Source organism: Onthophagus taurus, chromosome 7, assembly GCF_036711975.1.
Source record: "Onthophagus taurus isolate NC chromosome 7, IU_Otau_3.0, whole genome shotgun sequence".
NCBI lineage: Eukaryota > Metazoa > Arthropoda > Insecta > Coleoptera > Scarabaeidae > Onthophagus > Onthophagus taurus.
This window is the reverse complement of record NC_091972.1, coordinates 18,028,445-18,049,236: the sequence shown is the minus strand read 5'-3', so window position 1 is coordinate 18,049,236 and position 20,792 is coordinate 18,028,445. Positions and strand designations below refer to the sequence as shown.

The following is a 20,792-nucleotide window of genomic DNA, read 5'->3' as shown; positions in this document are numbered from 1 at the left end:
TTTTTGGTCGCAGTTTATCTCCCCAAAGAATCTGAATGACTTTTCACGAACAAGGGATTATGTTCGTTAAGCTGCTTGCGAATTGCGCATTGCGCCTGCACGGTGAAATTTGATAACGTTATCTGTTAGGGTACGATAGATCCTTAGGGTCGCAGTGCAAGGTTGGGTGGTCCGCCTACCCGATATGTAATTTATGTAAATGTAATCGTAACTAATCGGGATTTCAGTAAATCATTATGAAGTTATCAGCATTTGTTATACAAATTGAAACCTTCCAATGAAAGACACGGATTTTCAAAATATCTTTTAGTTTTTCAGATATCAATTTTGAAATATCAAGACATTTTCGCATTTTTCGGATTAAGCAAATATTTTCAGTCATTTTCAAAAAGTCGTATCAAATCGAGATTTCACTAAATCATGATGAAATGCTCAGCATATATTATATAAATTGTAAGCGTTCCAATGAAAGAAACGGATTTTCAAAACATCTTTTAGTTTTTCAGATATCAATTTTTAAACATAATAAAGCACTTTCTTATTGTGCGGGACATACAATTATTTTCCCTCATTTTCAAAAAATCGTAATAAATCGTAGATTTAATAAAATCTTATGAAATTATTAGCATTTATTATACAAATTATGAGTTTTCCAATCAACGAAACGGAATTTCAAAATATCTTTTAGTTTTTAAAATATTAACTTTTAGACATAATAAAGTACCTTCGCATTTTTCAGAATGAACAATTATTTTTACTCATTTTCAAAATATCATAACAAATCGGGATTTCACTAAATCATTATGAAATTCTCAGCATATGTTATGCAAATTATAAGCTTTCCAATGAAAGCAGCGGATTTTCAAAATACCTTTTGCTTTTTGAGATGTTAATTATTAAACATAATGAGGTACTTTCTCATTTTTCGGGATAAATAAATATTTTCAAGGAATCATAACAAATCGGGATTTCACTAAATTATTATTAAATTCTCAGCATTTGTTAAACAAATTGTAAGCTTTCCAATGAAAGAAACGGATTTTCAAAACATCTTTCAGTTTTCCAGATATCAATTTTTAAACACAATAAAGCACTTTCTCATTTTTCGGGACATACAATTATTTTCCCTCATTTTCAAAAAATCGTAATAAATCGTAGATTTAATAAAATCTTATGAAATTATCAGTATTTATTATACAAATTATGAGTTTTCCAATGAACGAAACGGAATTTCAAAATATCGTTTAGTTTTTGAAATATTATCTTTTAAACATGATGAAGCACCTTCCCATTTTTCAGAACGAACGATTATTTTAACTCATTTTCAAAAAATCATAACAAATCGGGATGCCACTTAATCATTATGAAATTCTCAGAATTTGTTATACAAATTGTAAGCTTTCGAATGAAAGTAACGGATTTTGAAAATATCTTTTGCTTTTTGAGATATTAATTATTAAACATAATGAGGTACTTTCTCATTTTTCGGGATAAATAAATATTTTCAAGAAATCATAACAAATCGTGATTTCAGTTGATCATTATGAAATTCTCAGCATTTGTTATACAAATTGCATGCTTTCCAATGAAAATAACGGATTTTCAAAATATCTTTTGCTTTTTGAGATATTAATTATTAAACATAATGAGGTACTTTCTCGTATTTCGGGATAAATAAATATTTTCAAAAAATCATAACAAATCGGGATTTCACTAAATTATTAAGAAATTGTCAGCATTTGTTATACAACTTAGGAGCTTTCCAATGGACGAGACGGAATTTTAAAATATCTTTTAGTTTATGAGTTATTAATCTTTAAACATAAAAAGACACTTTTCCATTTTCCAAGATTAACAATTTTGTTCACTCATTTTAAAAAAATCGTAAAAAATGGGGATTTAACTAAATCATTATGAAATTATCAGCATTTATTATACAAATCGTGAGCTTTCCAATGAACGAAACGGAATTTTAAAATATCTTTTCCGTCGACCGTGTATTTATATGATTTATAAATGTATACAAAATCATTCATTAATGACACCTATTAATAAACGATTTTCTATTAATAAACGATTTTAAGAAAGTCCGACCGAACTAAATAGTAGTCAATTTAATAAATATTCTCCAATGAAATTTGTAATACCGACCCAACCGACCACTATATCTATTCGGTAAGACTACAAAAATAAATTATGACACATTAAAAGTGAGGTTATTTTGCCAGTGACAGAATTGGGAGATTTTTCAACGATGGATTTTCTCTATTTTGTTGAAAAGACGGTCAACGGAAAAATATTGTAACTAACTCGTATATTAAAATGCGATTAATTATCTCAATAATTAACGCGTTCGCTTCGCTTCGCTCGCTCACGCGTTAAAGTGTCTCGATAATTAATCGCCTTCATTAATAGACTTGTTGGTTAAATAACTATTTGGTTTATGAGTTATTAATCTTTAAACATAGTAACTATCATTTTTCGGGTTAAGCAACTATTTTCACTCATTTTCTTCATTTTTTATACAGATTATAAACTTTCTATTGAAAGAGCCGGATTTTCAATCTAGTGATTAAGGCCCACTTTTACCACCTCTTGATAAATTTATCCGATAGATAAATAGGCGATCTTAAGCCAATGAGAGAGCTTGAAACCGCTGTAACCATGGTAATTATCTCTTAGATAGTTTATCAGGAGGATGGTAAAAGTGGACCTTAGTGTTATTACTTATTCCTACCTCTAGGTGAGCGTGTGTCCGGTAAAGTGAGCCACAACGGGAAGACAATAGGCGCTAACAGGACGTATGTTATCCTTTTTCGGAGGCCGGACGGCCAGCTCATGTCGAGCGCTTCGGGGGTTTCCTCTTCGGCATCGCCCACCTGCAGACACACGACGGCTTGTGAGGTCAGTGATTTACGTGCGCGTACCGACGACATGCGCCGCTAAAATCAGAAACAACACATAAAAACAGAAAAACATAAAAGTTACGTAAGACACGATGCCAAATAACACCCATCATCATCATCAAAGAGAAGAGTTTCAAGGGGGACGTGAACGACAATAACATTATCCACAACCACCATCACATAAAAAGAAAACGTTCCCTCTATTAATTCCGGCATACTTCCGACCGACATCTATCTACTTCTATTTGATGTCGTATTTTCTTTGATTAATACTTCGTTTTCTTTCGCGTGGAGGGCGGTTGGACGTGATAGAGCCACAATAGGGTATTTTAAGAGGGTGGAAGGGTTCGCAATCAAAGCGGGTCACCAACAAAATAATACACAAAAATAAAAAAAAAATTCTACACGCAAAAAGTCGAGGAGATTATACTCAAGTACGAAATTGTGCTTCCTCTTCTATTGTTTTATTTCGTTCTATTTGCTTTTTCTAGGTACTTATTTTTGTTCTTTTTCACTGCTCTCGTTTTCTCCTCGAGGATTTAATTTAAGAAGTGTACGCTGTAACCTGAGATTTGTATTTGTTCCTTAACAAAAAATTCTTTTCTAACAAAGAATTTAATTAAATGCTGCGATAATCTATTATATATTTATATTTAAAGTTTATGTAAATAATTGTTAAAATTTAAGCTTAATCTTTAAATATAAAAAGAATCTCGATATTTTGCTGATATCGTGGCAGATATTGCTTTCAAACAAAAAGGTATTGAAATGAATTTTTGGACTATATCAAACCGGATGGAGGACAGACAGCAAAATCGAATTTGAATCGTTTTCGGCGTGTTGAAAGCTTTCATTCGAAAACGTCGCCGTCGTTCGTCGTCTATCGATTAGGTGGCCCACTTCCTAGATATTGTTTACGTGCCTATCTCTACCTTCAACTGCAAAACGTGATCGAGCAAGTTAGCAAAACGATTTTCAACTGGAAATAATTGGACTGGGATTTCAACGTTGTTATTTACCCGAATTGCACGATTGAGTTAGTATTTAAGTGCTTAATAACGATGTCTTATTCTATATTTCTATGTCACTAATAATAGATTATCGCACCAAATTCAAGTACAGTAACCGAACTCATCTTGGCAACCTAGATTATGAGGCGTTTGAATGGGGGAAGAACCCACTTTCTGGCGCTTATCAGAACCCTTGAGCTTTGTACAATGGGAAGGTCGAGGCATATATCGGCGAATAATCTCCTAGGCTTAATCCCAGAGTTATGTCTATTACGCCGTCCTCGCCTATTTAATCTATTTCTGACCTATTTATGCCCAATTTTGTGTGCTTTCGAAGTGTATTTAACCATACACAAAAAGAAATCGCAACGATTATTCAATAAAATTACGAATTACATTGATATTGCTGGCAAATCCACAATATTTTTTGCGATTAATTTTTATGCGTGAAGGTATTAAAATAAAACAGAATCCATTTCGGTAACAACCCTCCATTAAAACGGGACGATAACAACTTTAAAAGCCGTCCTTGTCGTTAAACTTTCTCAAAGATATATAACATTTTTGATGACCACTTCCAGTTAAAGTTAAAGCGTCGTAATAACTTTACAAAAGGTAGTAAAAGTTTCATTGTGTGTGGGTGGTGTTATGTGCGTTAGTGTGACTATTAACTAAAAATCTAATTTATTACGTGCATTCAAGTAGTACAAGGAATGATGTGTTAAAAAAAATGTGTATCACAATTAGTGTGTATGGTGTTGGTTAAAAGCAATACAAGATTCATCAAAAAGTCAACTTTATTACTTTAAAAGTTTCAGAAAATATCCGTGATCTTTATGAGTCTCTTATCATCTCTTTTCCTGCTTGGGTTTGAGGTTGAATTCAGATTTGTAGTTTTCCAATTTACTAAAAGCATTCATTATTGATGGCAGTCAGTTGCTTAATGACTTGTAAAACATTTGGGCGATTCATTTCCTACTTTCTGTCATCAATATGGAAGCAAAGTCTGCAATAATTAGATTAACTCAATACGAGGAACCTTGGTGCAATGCAACATTCATCAATTGAAGGGCGAAAACCAGGTAGCTCCACTTTTGGGGGAATTTGACTTTTTTATTAATTTTGGTTTTCAAAACTGTGCTCTACAGATTGGTGCAAGAACTAGACAGTTCCACAGCTCGTCTCGTTCTTGGTTCACCTCGCACTATCAGTTTGGTATTTTTGGTAACCTTATGGTAAGTTATTTGATCTTTGCTGATTTTCGCTTTGCTTGGTAGTTGCTTTTCGCTTGGCTTGGTAGTATTAGTAGTTTAGGGCGGGTGTGGAAAGCCACCTCCGCCGTTTTTGTTATCATGGAAGATCAACTGGACTCTACAGATTTTGATAGTTATGCCGAGAAAATAAATTTTAAAGATGCTCTTGAGTTACTTCTATGACCAGATGATACCTGGTGTAAAACTCATTGAAAAAAGGGGGAAAAATAGATTAGCAAAAGAATTCGATTCAAATGTCAACGCCAACAAATTCCTAGATGCCAACTTTGATGCGGTAAATAATTGGAGAACATATATACCAGTGTTGTCCACTAATTTTTGATCAAGATCACCAAGATCGAATGAAGGGTTTAAAGTAACCTTCCTTTTTTTGCTCTGAGGCCCAGATACAGATATTTCAGATTTATGATTTTTTTCTCAATCGACGTTATGGTCACCACTGATTTAGAGCTTATAAATAAAAAATGGTAATAATTGGGTTCAATCTTTTTATGGATCTAGTCTTTATGGTTCATTACTAAGGTTTTATGTATAAAAAGTATTTCCCCATCGCTTTTAGTTTTTGAGTTATAATTGAGTTAATTTTCGAAAATCAACATTTTAATGTTTAATCGATTTAGAGCTTATAAATAAAAAATAATAATAATTGGGTTCAATCTTGTTATGGATTTAGTCTTTATCGCCCATTACTAAGGTTTTATGTATAAAAAGTTTTTCTCCATCGCTTGTAGTTTTTGAGTTACGATTGACCTAATTTTCGAAAATCAACAATTTTGATGTTTAATCGGTTTAGAGCTTATAAATAAAAAATGGTAATAATTGGGTTCAATCTTGTTATGGATTTAGTCTTTATGGCCCATTACTAAGGTTTTATGTATAAAAAATATTTCCCCATCGCTTTTAGTTTTTGAGTTATGATTGAGTTAATTTTCGAAAATCAACAATTTTAATGTTTAATCGATTTAGAGCTTATAAATAAAAAATAATAATAATTGGGTTCAATCGTGTTATGGATTTAGTCTTTATCGCCCATTACTAAGGTTTTATGTATAAAAAGTTTTTCTCCATCGCTTGTAGTTTTTGAGTTACGATTGACCTAATTTTCGAAAATCAACAATTTTGATGTTTAATCGGTTTAGAGCTTATAAATAAAAAATGGTAATAATTGGGTTCAATCTTGTTATGGATTTAGTCTTTATGGCCCATTACTAAGGTTTTATGTATAAAAAGTATTTCTCCATCGCTTTTAGTTTTTGAGTTATGATTGAGTTAGTTTTCGAAAATCAACAGTTTTTATGTTTAATCGGTTTAGAGCTTATAAACAAAAAATGGTAATAATTGGGTTCAATCTTTTTATGGCTCTAGTCTTTATGGTCCATTACTAAGATTTTATGTATAAAAAATATTTCCCCATCGCTTTTAGTTTATGAGTTATGATTGAGTTAATTTTCGATAATCAACAATTTTGATGTTTAATCGATTTAGAGCTTATAAATAAAAAATAGTAATAATTGGGTTCAATCTTGTTATGGATTTAGTCTTTATCGCCCATTACTAAGGTTTTATGTATAAAAAGTTTTTCTCCATCGCTTTTAGTTTTTGAGTTATGATTGAGTTAATTTTCGAAAATCAACAATGTTGATGTTTAGTCGATTTAAAGCTACTAACTAAAGAACGGTTATAATTAGGTTCAATCTTTTTATAGATCTAGTCTTTATTGTCCATTATTAAGGTTTTATGTATAAAAGGTATTTCTCCATCGCTTTTAGTTTTTGAGTTATGATTGAGTTAATTTTCGAAAATCGACAATTTTGACGTTTAATCGGTTTAGAGCAGTAGTGTCCACTAATTTTTGATCAAAATCGACTTTTTATATAAATGTCTTGCCAAGATCGACCGAAGGGTTTAAAGTAACCTTCCTTTTTTTTGCTCTGATTCCCAGATATTAGATATTTCAGATTCATGATTTACTTGGCCATCCACTCAAAACTGCTTTCCGATCGACCAGTCGATCGCCATCGACGTTATGGACACCACTGATATATACCAATTCACCTGATATCTTGCAAAGCTATTATCCGCAATATAGACCCATCCTTTACCGAAGAGGACATCAAATAAAATTTAATCACAGACAATGAGAGGGAAATTCTTGCAGTGAGGAGATTCAAAAGGAAAATAGCCAAAGAAGTTAGTGGAGATTCAGGCTCACAAATAGAATTTGAATACAGAGATACTTCAACATTATTAGTTACTTTCGCCGGGACGGTAATTTCTAATTACATCAAACTATTTTTTAATGTAAGAAGAACCGAATTATATACAGCACCAGTAGTGCAATGTCACAAATGTTGTAGATATGGGCATACTAATAAAATATTTAAACCTAAACTAAAATGTCCCGAATGTGCGGAGGAACATGATTTCAAACAATGCACAAAAAAAAAAGCCCTAACTGTATTTTCTGTAAGGGTGATCATTTATTTACAGAGATGGGTACTCCTTTTGCTGAGAGAATTTGTCCTGAATTTACCAAGCAATCTACAATAAAAAAACTAATGGGAACCTACAAAATTTCTGCTTTCGAAGCACTGATGGCCGTTAACAAGATCTCGGACAAACAGTTCGCTATTAATAGACTAAATGATGATATTAATTTGCCTAGGTTACCTTCTAATAGTCAGTGTAGTAAAGGTTTAAATACAAATAGTAACAAAACGACTACACAACCTAAGAAAAATTTTACAATTAAGAGAGTAACTAAGTCGCATAATCCAGCAAGTTCTCCTAAACGTAAAAGTTGAACACCCTCAGAACTTATATTAATTCAGGATGGAAAAACTCCAGAAATTTTAGTTAAGAAAATTTGTCCTACTCAGGAAGGTTTTAATAGAGCCCACTTAAAGGCTAATCTGGAAGAGATGTATGACGCAGATGAAATTAACTATCAAGTGAATGAGAATGAGTTAAGATCACCAACCTTGTCGCACGATAGTTTTGTTTCGGCTTCATTTGTAGCACCATCTACCATTATTTCCCGAGTACATTACACCAACAATAACGCTATTTAGTTTAATGGATAACACAAGTTCAAGTATTAATATTATGTTATGGAACTCCTGTAGTTTAAGCAGAAACAAGCTCAGGATGTCATAGTCATCTGTGAAACTTGGCTAAAGAAAAATTTTTTGGTAACTACTCCTGGTTTCAATGCTAGACATATCACAAGAACTGATGGGTATGGAGGACTTTCCATTTTGATTAAAACAGGTGGACAAGCGGCATGGCTAGACGATCTGATGTATATTACTCCTGATTTGAGTTTTAGTACTTATGATTGGAATCAATTACTCTTGAATGTTACTGCACCTTTTATTATTTTGGGTGATTTTAAAGCACACCATACTTTATGGGGGAGTTACACTGTAAAGTAAAGAGGCCTGGCATTGAGCGAGCTAATTGAAACAACATTATGGATTTGATTGTTTGTTCCTCAGATATAGTGCGAAAACGTTGTGTCAAAAACCGTTACAGACACTTTGGGAAGTGATCATTTTCCTGTTTTAGCTAGGGCACTTACCAGTACTGGACTACTTTTTCAGAACACATTGACAACTGTTTAAACCTGGAAACATCACCTTCTTACGAAGTATTGATAATGACAATAAGGGAGGCGGCTGATTGTTTCATTCCGAAGTTTAAGTTAAATGTCAAAACGAATCATCCTTGTAGATGGTTGGATGGTGATTGCGGCAGTTTATGACGTGTCCTAGCGAGATTAATTTTACCATAGTCAAGAGGTATATGGCTTTGAGTAAAAGACTTCTACTTAAAAAGCATCGAGAATCTTTCAAACAGTTCTGCGAATCACTATCCAGGGAGTCATCGTTAGGAATGATATGGGGAACCATAAGGCATTACGATAGAGCCATTAATGGCACTGAAATCCAAACATCTACAGACTTCGCATGGACCCGGGATTTTATGTCTCACCTTTGTCCGGAGTATGTGCCTAATTTGGAGGATGTTGAGACTGGTATAATTGAGGAGTCGGACTTTAATATAAGCAAACCATTCAGCAGTACGGAATTAGAGTTAGCTCTGAAATTTAAAAAGACAACATCCCCCGATTCAGACGACGTCAGTTTTACCATATTAAACAACATTTCAGATAGTAGCAAAGACATCCTGTTGAAAACCTTTAATAACATCTTGAATGGAGGCAATGTTCCTGATGCTTGGCATGAAATACAGGTAGTTTCGATTTCTAAAAGGGGAATCGATTTTTCTCGTAAAAGTAACAGTCCGACACTTCGATATGTTAAGTGATAAATTATTAATCTCACAAAAATCATAAAATCTGTTCAGGTCATTCTTAAGGTTAACGCAGTCTGAAACAGCAGCAACTGGAGAAAATATTTTAATGTCGTCAGCATACATAAGACATCTTGAGGTAAGAAAAGACTACCCTGAGGCACTCCGGAAGACATGATAACAGGACCGGACGAATATCCACCAACCTCAAACATCTGCGTGCGATTGGAGAGGTACGAAGTAAACCAGCTCAAAAGAACACCTGCAACAGCAACGCGCTTCAACTTCAACAGTAGTAAACAATGATCCACTTTGTCAAAAGTTTTGCTAAAGTCAGTGTATATCGCATCTACTATTCTATTCTAACAAGTTGGTGTCCACAGATCGCTCCACACAGAACTTCATCTGTAAAAATAGTCTGCTGTAAACCAATCTTTCAAAGATTTTATATTTTAATATGATGAAATAATGATTTATTATGATTTTATATGATGAAATACTGTTTGCAAAAGTCTAAATACTTCAACTGAAACACTAGACACTGCTAATAGAAGATCAGATTACTGAACAGTACTATTCGTGCCAAAAGTCGAGGCCCCTCTAGAGATCAATATCTTCGCAACTGCTCTATGAAAAAAATTGCGGTAAAATTTGTTATGATTACTGAACATTTCTACGTAACATATGTGAATTTGAAATTTTCAGCTCCACGGTTTTCTTTTTATCATGAGTTAAATGAAAAAGTACTTTACGATTTTTTTTTTTTTTAAACTATCTGACGAAAAAATTTCAACTTTAAACAGGTGATAGAACTATGTGTTTTGAATGAGGGGCATATTTCATTTTTTCGATATTACAGGTACTAAACCGTAGATTATATTAGGCGATTATGTCGAAAACGGCTGGGTGAATTTCAACGCTGTTTTAACCAAAATATGTCCAATAATTGCGTTTGTGGGATTCCGTTATCAGTTTTCAAAGTTATCTCTCTCTAATTTTTTTAGAGCGAATTATAAATTAAAGAAAGCACAGAAATGAGCCATGCCGGGAGAAGAAAAAAAAAGTTCAATACGGCTGATGTGTATTTCAGACAGGATGTCGCGCCTTTATTGTACCTACATAAAGAAATAAAGGCGCGACATCCAGTCTAGAACACACAACAGCATCATATTTTCCGATTGGCCGAAATCCTCGGCACCCACAGAAATTGGGTGCTTTTTTCATTTAGTTCGCGATACAAAAATATCGATCTCTGAAGTGAGAGGCCTTGACGTTTGGCACGGATAATAGATACTGTTAGTGGAAATTCTTTATTTTTGTATGTTCCGTAGCAATAATAAGTTTTCTCAGCACTTTTTAATTGAAGGCTGCAAATAGATAAGATCCTGCTGAAGACCACATATTGCTGCTATTGATGTGAATTTTGATAGAAATCCACAGTTTGCTTCTCCAAAGTTAAATCATAGTCATAAAAAAAGTTAATATAATTTCTAATTCTTTGTTGCCAACTTTTTGATGAATATTGTCGTACAAAAGAAGTAGTGTTTTAACATTGAAATAAAAAAAAAAATATTAAAGCGTAAAAAGGCACGGTGTAAAGTACAAACATAATAATCAATTTTTGTAGTACACTTTTTTTTATAAAAACTGGTTAGTTACACTAAAAAGCACCAAAAGGCAACTATTTTTTGTCATTAAAACATCGATTTTAAAACACAGCGAATTTTTTTAATTAACATGTTAATCTGTTTTTGAACATGTTAACGTTTTTATTGCAGTCTAGAGCAGCTACATAAACAGCCAAAACTTTCACTTTTATTTATTTAATTTTTTTAATATTTTTACCTTTTTCGTAAAAGTTTTTCGGTCAGGATTAGGCCGGTTTATGAATAAATTGAACAGTATTGTGTTAATTAATGGTAGATTAGAACACAAAAGGGGTTAAATACATAACAAAAATAACATAGATTATTACAAAAAAATTGGATTCATTCAAATTCACTCACTCTCTTCATCAACCAGAAAATGGCTAAACAAAGGATTTTTATAATTTTATACAGGTAGTGTTAAAATCACCGAAGGAGCTCGTTTTTTATACGCAATTATTTATTGATATTCGTTCTAATTAAGCTCGGTCGATGATTTTTAATTGCAGCCTGAAAACATTTACAATTAACAACACATAAGGCGCAGTCCATAAACATTAAAAAAAAATAATATTATTTATCAACATTATTTTTTTTTTTTTGGTAAGAATATGAGATTCAAAACAGTAATTTCTTCTTATGATTATGTCTTGGTGTTAATTTTATTATTTAATTATGTAGTTGTATTTTTTAAATTATGTTTTTTAACAATTAATTTTTAATAACAAACACATAAGCGAAGGTTTTTGGTAAACAACTTCTACATTCCAAAAAAGGAGATTTATCTTGAAAAATTAAAGGAATAACATATAATATAGAGATAGAGGCCAATGGGGGATAACACCATAGACATGAAAAACAAAAACTCACGATTGTTTCGGGTTTCCACGGAAATCGCTGTTTTGTTAAAATAAAATCATCACGCAGTATTTCTGTCTTAAAAACGTTCTCGGAAGACATTTTTAAAAATACGTTTTTTTGCGATATTATTATTGTCGCATTTATTTCTTATTACCAATTTAAAAGGAAAGACTTTTCCGACATTTTCACATATGTCACAACAAAGCCACTACATTATTTTCCCTTTTTTCGCGACGACATAAACGATTTTCTCGTGTGCGTGGGGAAAAACTTTAATATCACCGCACCCTATGGGAATATGTTCGGAAAAACCTTTTCCAATACCACACTAAATCTTCGTATTGTGCTTTTTTTAGATATGTATGTAAATAACTTTTATGTTTTGTCTACAAAGTTATTATAGCTTATATATTTAAGATATAGATTTAAAGAAAATTATAATAAATTAACTCATCTCCAAACTATAAAGAAATCGTAATAACATTATTTTCCTTTTTTATTCAAGAAATACTTGAGTAATAAACTGTGTTATAATTTCCCAGTAAAACCTCCCAGATCCAAACAATAAAGTTTGAACCCCCCAAAGCAATGAAATGAAGCTATCATCGACACCGAATCAACTTCTCTTCTTCTTTTTGCTCATTCTTATATTATGTGGGGTCAGCTCTCCCAATATTTCTGCCCCACGACATTCTGTTCATTCTCTATATGTTGCCCTTTAAAAGATTAGAGTCTCCTAATGGAAGACTAGGTACAGCTAATAGAACACAATACTAGTACTGCTGTCAGAAGACTGAACGTTGTTTGCAGAAGACTAAATAATGCTTGTATATGGTTGCAGAAGTCTAACTATTGGTACTTATAATGGAACAGTAGATACTCTTAATAGAGGATTACGCTAATAAAAGATTAGATATCGCTTATAGAATACTAGATCTATTAAAAAATTATTAAATATAGTTTGCAGAAGACTAGATACTGCTGACAGAAGACTACAAAATGTTTACAGAAGACAAAATTTGCTTGACGAAGATTACAAATATGCTAATAGAAATCTAGATATTGCAGTCAGAACTAAACACTAGTTGCAGAAGAGTAAATATTGGTGGCATATACATAATTCTAATGGAACACTTGATACTCCTTAAAAAATACTACATTTTTTGTAGATGATGAAATACTATTTGCAAAAGTCAAAATGATTTTTCAACTAGAAGACTAAAAAAACGGGTTATAATTTGGTGCTATTTTTCGAAAATTGATTTTGAGCTGGACCACAAAACCTACAATGGCAAAACCTTCCAAATTCAAATAAAAGAGTTTGAACCCTCCAAAGAAGCGATCATTAGCCGGCCCTACACAGCCGTTATTTCGCGCGGATTATCCTGTCATCTCCAAAAACATATAGAAAATCATATGCATAGGTGAGCATTGCTGCATGTCATACTAGAATGGAATGGGATATCAGACGTTTATATCAAAATTAGCTGCTTGTCTTGGTAAAGTAGTAGGTACTTTAAAATTGCTGACATGGCCGATATTCGTCATACCACCTAAGAATTCATAACTGAATTTATAGATATTTATAGGTCTTATCCGGCTTTGTGGAAGGTAAAATCGAAGGAGTATGGTTATGATGAATTACTGCAATTTCGCAAGATGGAAAATGTTGATCGAGATCTTGTCTCTTAGAAAATCCGATCGATGAGAATCTCATTTCGAAAGGAACTGAAAAAATTTAAGAGAAGTGGCGATTCTAGTGGTGATCACGTGCTATGTGTCTGGTTTCGATTTCGATTTATTAATGTTTACACGAGAACATGAAACACCACATCTCCAGAAGAGATTTCTGCTTCTGAGACCGTTGACAACCTTGGCATAAAAAACAGCAAAACTTCTGTCGAAGAATGATATTCACGTGCTATCCCTATAAAGGAGAAGGAAACAAGTGTAAGCAATGAAATCTTGTTTAGTGAGATAAGATTTCATTATATTTAGAAGCCCATCAAACTTGAAGGCGCAACGTCAATCAAGTTGAAAATTTCTACATGACGACATCCGGATTCAAACGACACAATAAATGACACTTTTTGCCCACACACATACGATTTTTCCCTTGAAACTGATGTATTACCCGCAATCACATGCTAAATCATTTGGATATTTTACCAAGTGTATGGAACATGACGCTTTTTTTGCCATGCCGTTCTTTCTCGCATATCAACCGCCATTGAAGCCACTCGTGACTATGATTGAAGCTACCATCGACACCGAATCAATTCTTTTTCTTTCCTCATTGAAACATTATGTGAGATCAGCTCTCGTAATAATTCTGCCCCATGACATTTTATCCTGGGTTTTCGATTTAAATCAATTATTTTCATTTTCATGTCATATTGGAACACCAGGTCGGGAAGCTTAAAGCTTTTTTTACAACATGATATTCGTCTCATGGCAACTCTACATAAATCTCTCGTTGAAGCTGCCGCTAACATATTCGTTCCGGATCCTGTTTAGTCTTGTCACTCTTTCTGGCCATCGTAATATTTTCATTTCGGTCGTATGAAGTTTTTGCATATGAGTTTTCTTTATCGTACAACATTCTGCACCATACAGCATAACGGGTCTTACCCTACAGTTTGCCCTTTGTGCAAATACGCATATTCCAGTTAACACTCCAGTTAAGGGTCGCCATTTCTGACAGACCACGCTGTAGTAGATTCTAAGGTAGTGGTTTTAGGACGTCCTTAATAATCAATCCATCACAAAATTAAACAGTAGAGGGCTAAGAGCGAAGCATCGAATTCCACTTCGAATTATTTGCTGAAACAAGCCGGAGTCCTAACCCTGGTGCGAACATTGTGATACATATCTTGTATTAAATGTATGTAACATTCAGGTTAATGTTGCTCTGAGAGATCATCAAACTGTGAGAGAACACATGTTGCATTTAAAGGATTCAAGCGACTGCAATTCGTTCAGATAAAACAATGCCAATTATGAAGGCCAGTCCCTTTTAATTGAATGTCAAAAGTAGCAGACATTTCAAAGAGATGTTATTGAAGAACAGAATTTAGAACAATTATTGTATACGGTACATTTTTGATTTAGGAAAGTTTCAGCACATTACTCCATATCGCAACAACCTGCAGATGATAACTTGCCAGAGTCGTTGATCATTTCGTATGCTTACTATGTTATTCAAAATTGTCCATACCCACGCTCCTGCTGATTTGTCTGATGCCTTTCACTTTTTAGCATCACATGACTAGTGGGCAAATCGACCAATGTCGGACTCTAACTCATGTTTCCAGTCTATAGTACTGAAATCTACCACAGGTCTTTTACAGTACAGTCAATTGCGCTGTGGAACGATTTGCCTGCCGTTGTTCGCAATGCAGCTAGTTTAATAAGTTTTAAAAATGCATTGAGGCGCCATCTACTATCTCTTCAACTATCTTCGTCTTGACCTATACGTGTTTGTTTTCTTCTCTAGTCTGCCTTTCTTTTGCTGCACTCTTTTGTGTCTATTTCCTTCCTTGTAGTAACTGACACATAATGAATAAACATTATTATTATTAAAGAGTAATTTGAGATATTCTGCTAATTTGGAGTTTTTTGATATTCTGCAACACTTTGTCAAAAAAGAATACTTTGGTAATTTGGGGTAATCTGTTTATTTGGTGTATTCAGCTCATTTGTAAGTACTTTGCTATTCTGGAATAGACTACTACTAATTGTAAGAAGCATTTCCATATATTGGGTTGTATGTTAATTTGGTATATTTCTCAAACTTATAGTACTCCGCTAATAAAGAGGACTTTGGTGATTTGGGGTACTCTGCTAATTTGGAGTTTTCTGATATTCTGCAATACTTTGCTATTCTGGTTTACTTTCCTAATAAGGAGCACTTTGATAATTTGGGTTTGTCTGTTATTGTCTTTCAAATTTATTAAGTACGTCCTTTCCGTCATAGCCCACGCCTCGGTTTTTTTGCACATTTTTGGATTTTAGTACATGGGACGTTATGAAATAAGCTTTATTTGCTGTATTTATTCTTCTGCGAAATTCTCCCTCTTCCAGCTATATTCAGTTCTACTCCCAAGTATATGAAGTGATCCACTGAAGTAGTTCAGGTCGATATATTTGGCATGTAGGCATAATTCTGAGTATGCTTGTGTTACCGAGTGTCCCCTACGGCTCATAATATTAATGTCATCTACATCGACAACAGTTGTAGGATCTTATTGGTTTGATAGTTCAGTTTTATATCTCCAGGTATCTCCAGTTCGATCAATATCCGGTACAGTTTATTTCAATAAATGAAACCTGTTTGAAATCTTAGAAGACACATATATCAATGTCATATTTCCAGACTTTCAGACTATTCCAGACTATTGGTATTACTACAAAAAGTTGATCCATCGTGGACCTCCCACGTCTGAATCCATCTTCATATTCGCCAAATATATTTTCTACCAGAGCTTTTTGACTTTGGTTAATGATGTAAGTATTTTGTAGAAGAGATATTTAGCAATAATTAGCTCATTTCAGTTTGTCTCCCTTTCTATAGTTAATGTATATTGCTTTTATTCCAGTCTTCGGGGATTTTGTAGATTTTCTTAGCTATTCACCACTTAACTTATAGATTTCCGAGGGATTTCATCTATTCCTGGTTCCTTATTATTCTTTTGGGCGCTAATTGCTTGTTTGACGTCTGCTAGTATTGGGAGGATTTACATCTTGTCTGATATCAGCTTCCTATTGCGTTATAAGAAAACACTACTTGTTTGAAAAAATTGCTTTCATCTCTACAGATATTTGTTTTGGGTTTTGAGTGCTCTCATGTTTTCAGGTATCTATATGCATCTCTTGGATCATTGTCTCTGAAGTCCTCTTCCATTCTTGCAATTAAGTAGTTCCAATATTTTTCTGGCCTCCTCAAATCCTGTTTTTCTTTCTCTTCTTCTTCTTGATATTTACTTCTTGTACTGTGTGGTTGCCTGCCCTTTTTGAATTAGTTTCTGCATATTAATCTAATTTGAACTATACGGTGGTCAGACCAGCTACTCTTTGATCTATAAGAACATGGTCTATTTGATTCACCATGGTTGTAATTTTAGCTTTTCCATTATCATAGAATTTAATGATTACCCAGATCTTAGTCACAACTTGAATGTTAAACGCAAAAAACGTGAAATTTATATCTTTATCTTTAATAAAAAAGAAAAAATAGTTATTTTTGATTTCTTCTTAGTTTCAAATTTTAATATTTCAAAAAAAAAATTGAGAATTTTACCTTCTTTTTAGCACTCTGTTTGGAGATGTATTGAGTCATTAACATTTATTAAAAGCGAGAATAGGAATAATTTGAAATTACTAAAATCAATGAAAAAAGTTTTCTTTTTCTATTTTTTTTTAGGACTATTGATTAAATCGTTTCTTATCTTCTTTCGAAAGTGGACCAATTAAAATCGCAAAAAAATGAGAGGAAGGAAAATGGTTTGGGGGCGGCGGAAAAGTAAATATGATTTTCTCACAATGAACGTAACGATAACGACGGAAACTCGGTCGAACTTCGGTCGGTTTTGTTGGTGTTTAATTTCCGTTCAACGATTATTCTCTATTCTCATTTTGAATAATGCTATCAAAAATGTTACAAGATAACAAAAAAGAATTATTAAAATATTGTGTTTTCTTCTATCCCATTATTAATAATATTTGTATTAAAAACTTATTCACTTCATGCTCACTAAATAATCGTTTAAAATTAAAAAAAATTAAAGTCGAGGAAATCAAATTTTCCCATTAACTCACCGTGTCCATATTGATGCCTTCAGTAAGATTGGCAGCCACGCCATTTGGCATTTCCGCTATGCTACTCGGAGCGAGCATAGTTTCCTGTTTGGCTGTAGCGACGTGATTCGCCGCAGAACTCGTCGCGGCCCCATTTTGGGGCTTCGTCGCGTCAAGAAGCACCTTCAATGATGCTATCGCGTGTAATTGCGTTGCTTTCTCATCCACTTTACCTAAAAAATTAAACAAAAAACGACAAATTTAAGGCAGAATTTGATTAACTTTTGAGATAGTTGAAAACAATGGGGTACTATGATTTGCCAAAAAAAATCATAACACCCCAAAAACATTTTTACCACAATTCTTTTTATTCCATGCATCATGCATTATGTCAGATAAAAAAATGCCAATAGAATTTTCAAGTAATCAGTTTAAGATTAACGTCGTTTCACCAACAGTAAGCGTGTTAGAAAATATAAGGAGAACTATATAGACATAATTACGATTTACTGGTTACGAGGGGTGTTGCAACAATAATTACGAAAGGGGAGAACGCGCTTCTCTTTTGGAGTAAACCCAGGAGGGCCCAACCACCGAACGAGAGAATGTTGGTTGGAACGATGCCAAGAAATTATTTTATTTTACGACCGATGGGATTCGCGTGGTTCTTCTTGGACCATTGTTTAAACTCGAATGGCCTGCGGTTGATCGGTATTGATGGGAATTTTGGAAATTCTCAATTGAAAATAATGGAACAGTAAATTTACGGTTCAATTTAATCCTTCATTTTATGAAGATATTAGATTATGATTACTCAGAATTTTTTAAATAAATATAAATAATTTATTTATGACAACTTGAAGAAACAGGATTAACATCAAAAGAGCTCATTGGGACAAATTCACAAAAGTTATGGAGTATGACAAAACAAAAAAAACCAGTTAATGCACACGTGAAACTTACAAAACTTGCACTGAGCCATGAGGAAGAACACTTTTCTAACCTCTACAGTGATGCCGAAAAGACTAGCGATAGAGAAACTAGAAACAGAGAAACAATAAAACAGATAACACCAAATTAACAAGTCAAAAATCTGCAGGGGTTGATGAGATATCGTATGAAATGTTAAAATACGTTGGGGGTGCACTACTCAAAGAGATAGAGGAGTTTCTCAACAAAATAATACAAACAAAAAGAATACCTACTGAATGGAAAGAAAGCATATATAAGCAATACCAATATTCAAAAAGAGATGCAAGAGAGAACCTGAGAACTATTTATAAAGATTCTCAGGCTTGCGACATCTCTGAGAAGAAAGTCATTGACTGCAACAAAATAATGACATGTGTTTTGTTGAGCTTACAAAAGCATTTGATCAAGTAAGGCTTCGATATGTTGTGGAGCTAAACACCAATACTATCTCCCCATACCTTTTATTATATCTTCCTTCTCGTATCTGTGACCTTCTTTCCTACCTATATGGCCTTGTCCCTATCTCTCACTTCTCCCCACATTTCACCTCTCTCCACTCTTCTGTTGTCGATCCCAATTAGTGAATATCCCACTCTTCTATAATATCCTTCCCGTCACGCCGATGACGTGGCTATCTTGTTAAGAGGTGAACATGACAATTTTGTTACAGAATGCAGCAGGCGCTTAAACTTGTTGAAAGATGGTGTGAAGAACATACCCTCTCTGTCAATCCTAAACAGACTGAGACTGTGCTCTTCACTAAACAGAAGAAACTGGGACACTTAACACCACCGAATTTCTGTAATAATCCATTAACCTTTGCTCCAGAGGTGAAGTATCTATCACACATTAATTGCAAAATCAAAAAAGTAACGATTGTACTGACCCAGTGCCGAAGGGCCAATCACAGGCGCCACGAGATCTCCACCTACGATTGCGAGACTATCCTGAACAGCACGTTACAAATATCTAGGGGCAGCACGCCCCTAGATATTTTTATCAGGGAGGTGGCCGTGATGGCGTTGCTTCGATTGCGATCAGTAAATGATAAGCAGGTTGTTAAAATGGGAATAATCCGGAGCAAGCTCTGGAGTGAGGCTGTTCGTAAACAAACCCCCCTTAAAGCTCGCACAGACTACATTACACCTACTTTCTTAAGCATAGAAACGATACCCCAGAGCAACTCAAGCTCGGGTAAAACGCTGACCATCTACACTGATGGATCAAAGAAGGCTGGAGGTTCCGGAGCAGGAATTTTCTCGAACGATCTCCAGCTGCACCTTTCCACTTCGTTAGGATCGTATTGCACGAGTGCTCAAGCCGAATTAACAGTTATAAACATAGCAGCTGATGCGATCATCGACTCCAAAAAAGTCGGCAGAAACGTTGTAATCTGCAGATTACACTGATAGCAAACAGGCTATGCTGGAGGTTTGTAGGCACCAAACTACATAATCGTTGGTGAAGTCCTGTCAGCAATCACTCGAGGAGGCAAACGTATACAACAACGTCACGATAAAGTCGCGAAAAGGACATGATCATGCAGACAGGCTGAAGAAACGGGCGGGTCAGCGATCTCCCCTGAACCGTTTGTACCACTAGCTGTAAATACAGCATCAAAGTTGATAAACTCCATCTCCCATCGAGCTTTTTGCGACAGATGGGATGGGACAGCAGCAGGTGTCTGCTAAGAAAACTCTGCTATACCTTGACCGGAAGAGATCTACTCAGTTTCTGGGAAAATCAAAAAGTGACATGAGGCCTCTCATCCACTTCCTGACTCGCGTACTTAAGGGAATCCATTTTCGGAGTACCATGGCTCCAAATTTCGGATATAAGGAACATACCTTTCTGTTTTATATTAACGTTCATGAAAAGATTGTGCTGGTTTTCTGACCCTTGAATGAACAGTAATTGTGGGGACGTACAAAGGACCCGCTGGGGCTTAAGTGCTGTGAAGAAACCCACCCCACGTGAAACTACATACATATATACATCCTTCCCTATCTTTCT

At 34.2% G+C, this 20,792-nt stretch overlaps 1 protein-coding gene across 7 annotated transcripts in view; it reads right to left on the bottom strand.

Annotated features, from left to right (window-relative positions):
• LOC111414946 (sodium/potassium/calcium exchanger Nckx30C-like) overlaps positions 1 to 20,792 on the bottom strand; it is a 154,290-nt gene that overhangs the window by 57,334 nt on the left and 76,164 nt on the right. For 5 of the 7 annotated variants that reach the window (XR_011640967.1, XM_071197718.1, XM_071197719.1 and 2 more), the window contains 2 exons: positions 17,829 to 18,040; positions 2,738 to 2,942 (listed from right to left, as the gene is read on the bottom strand). Coding sequence is in view for 6 of the 7 variants with exons in the window: in XM_071197718.1 (XP_071053819.1) it covers positions 2,738 to 2,942; positions 17,829 to 18,040 (417 nt within the window). In the remaining variant the exon portion in view is untranslated. Of the gene's footprint in view, positions 1 to 2,737; positions 2,943 to 12,020; positions 12,048 to 17,828; positions 18,041 to 20,792 lie in introns of all 7 variants that reach the window. The other 2 variants (XM_071197722.1, XM_071197723.1) reach the window with 2 other exon arrangements.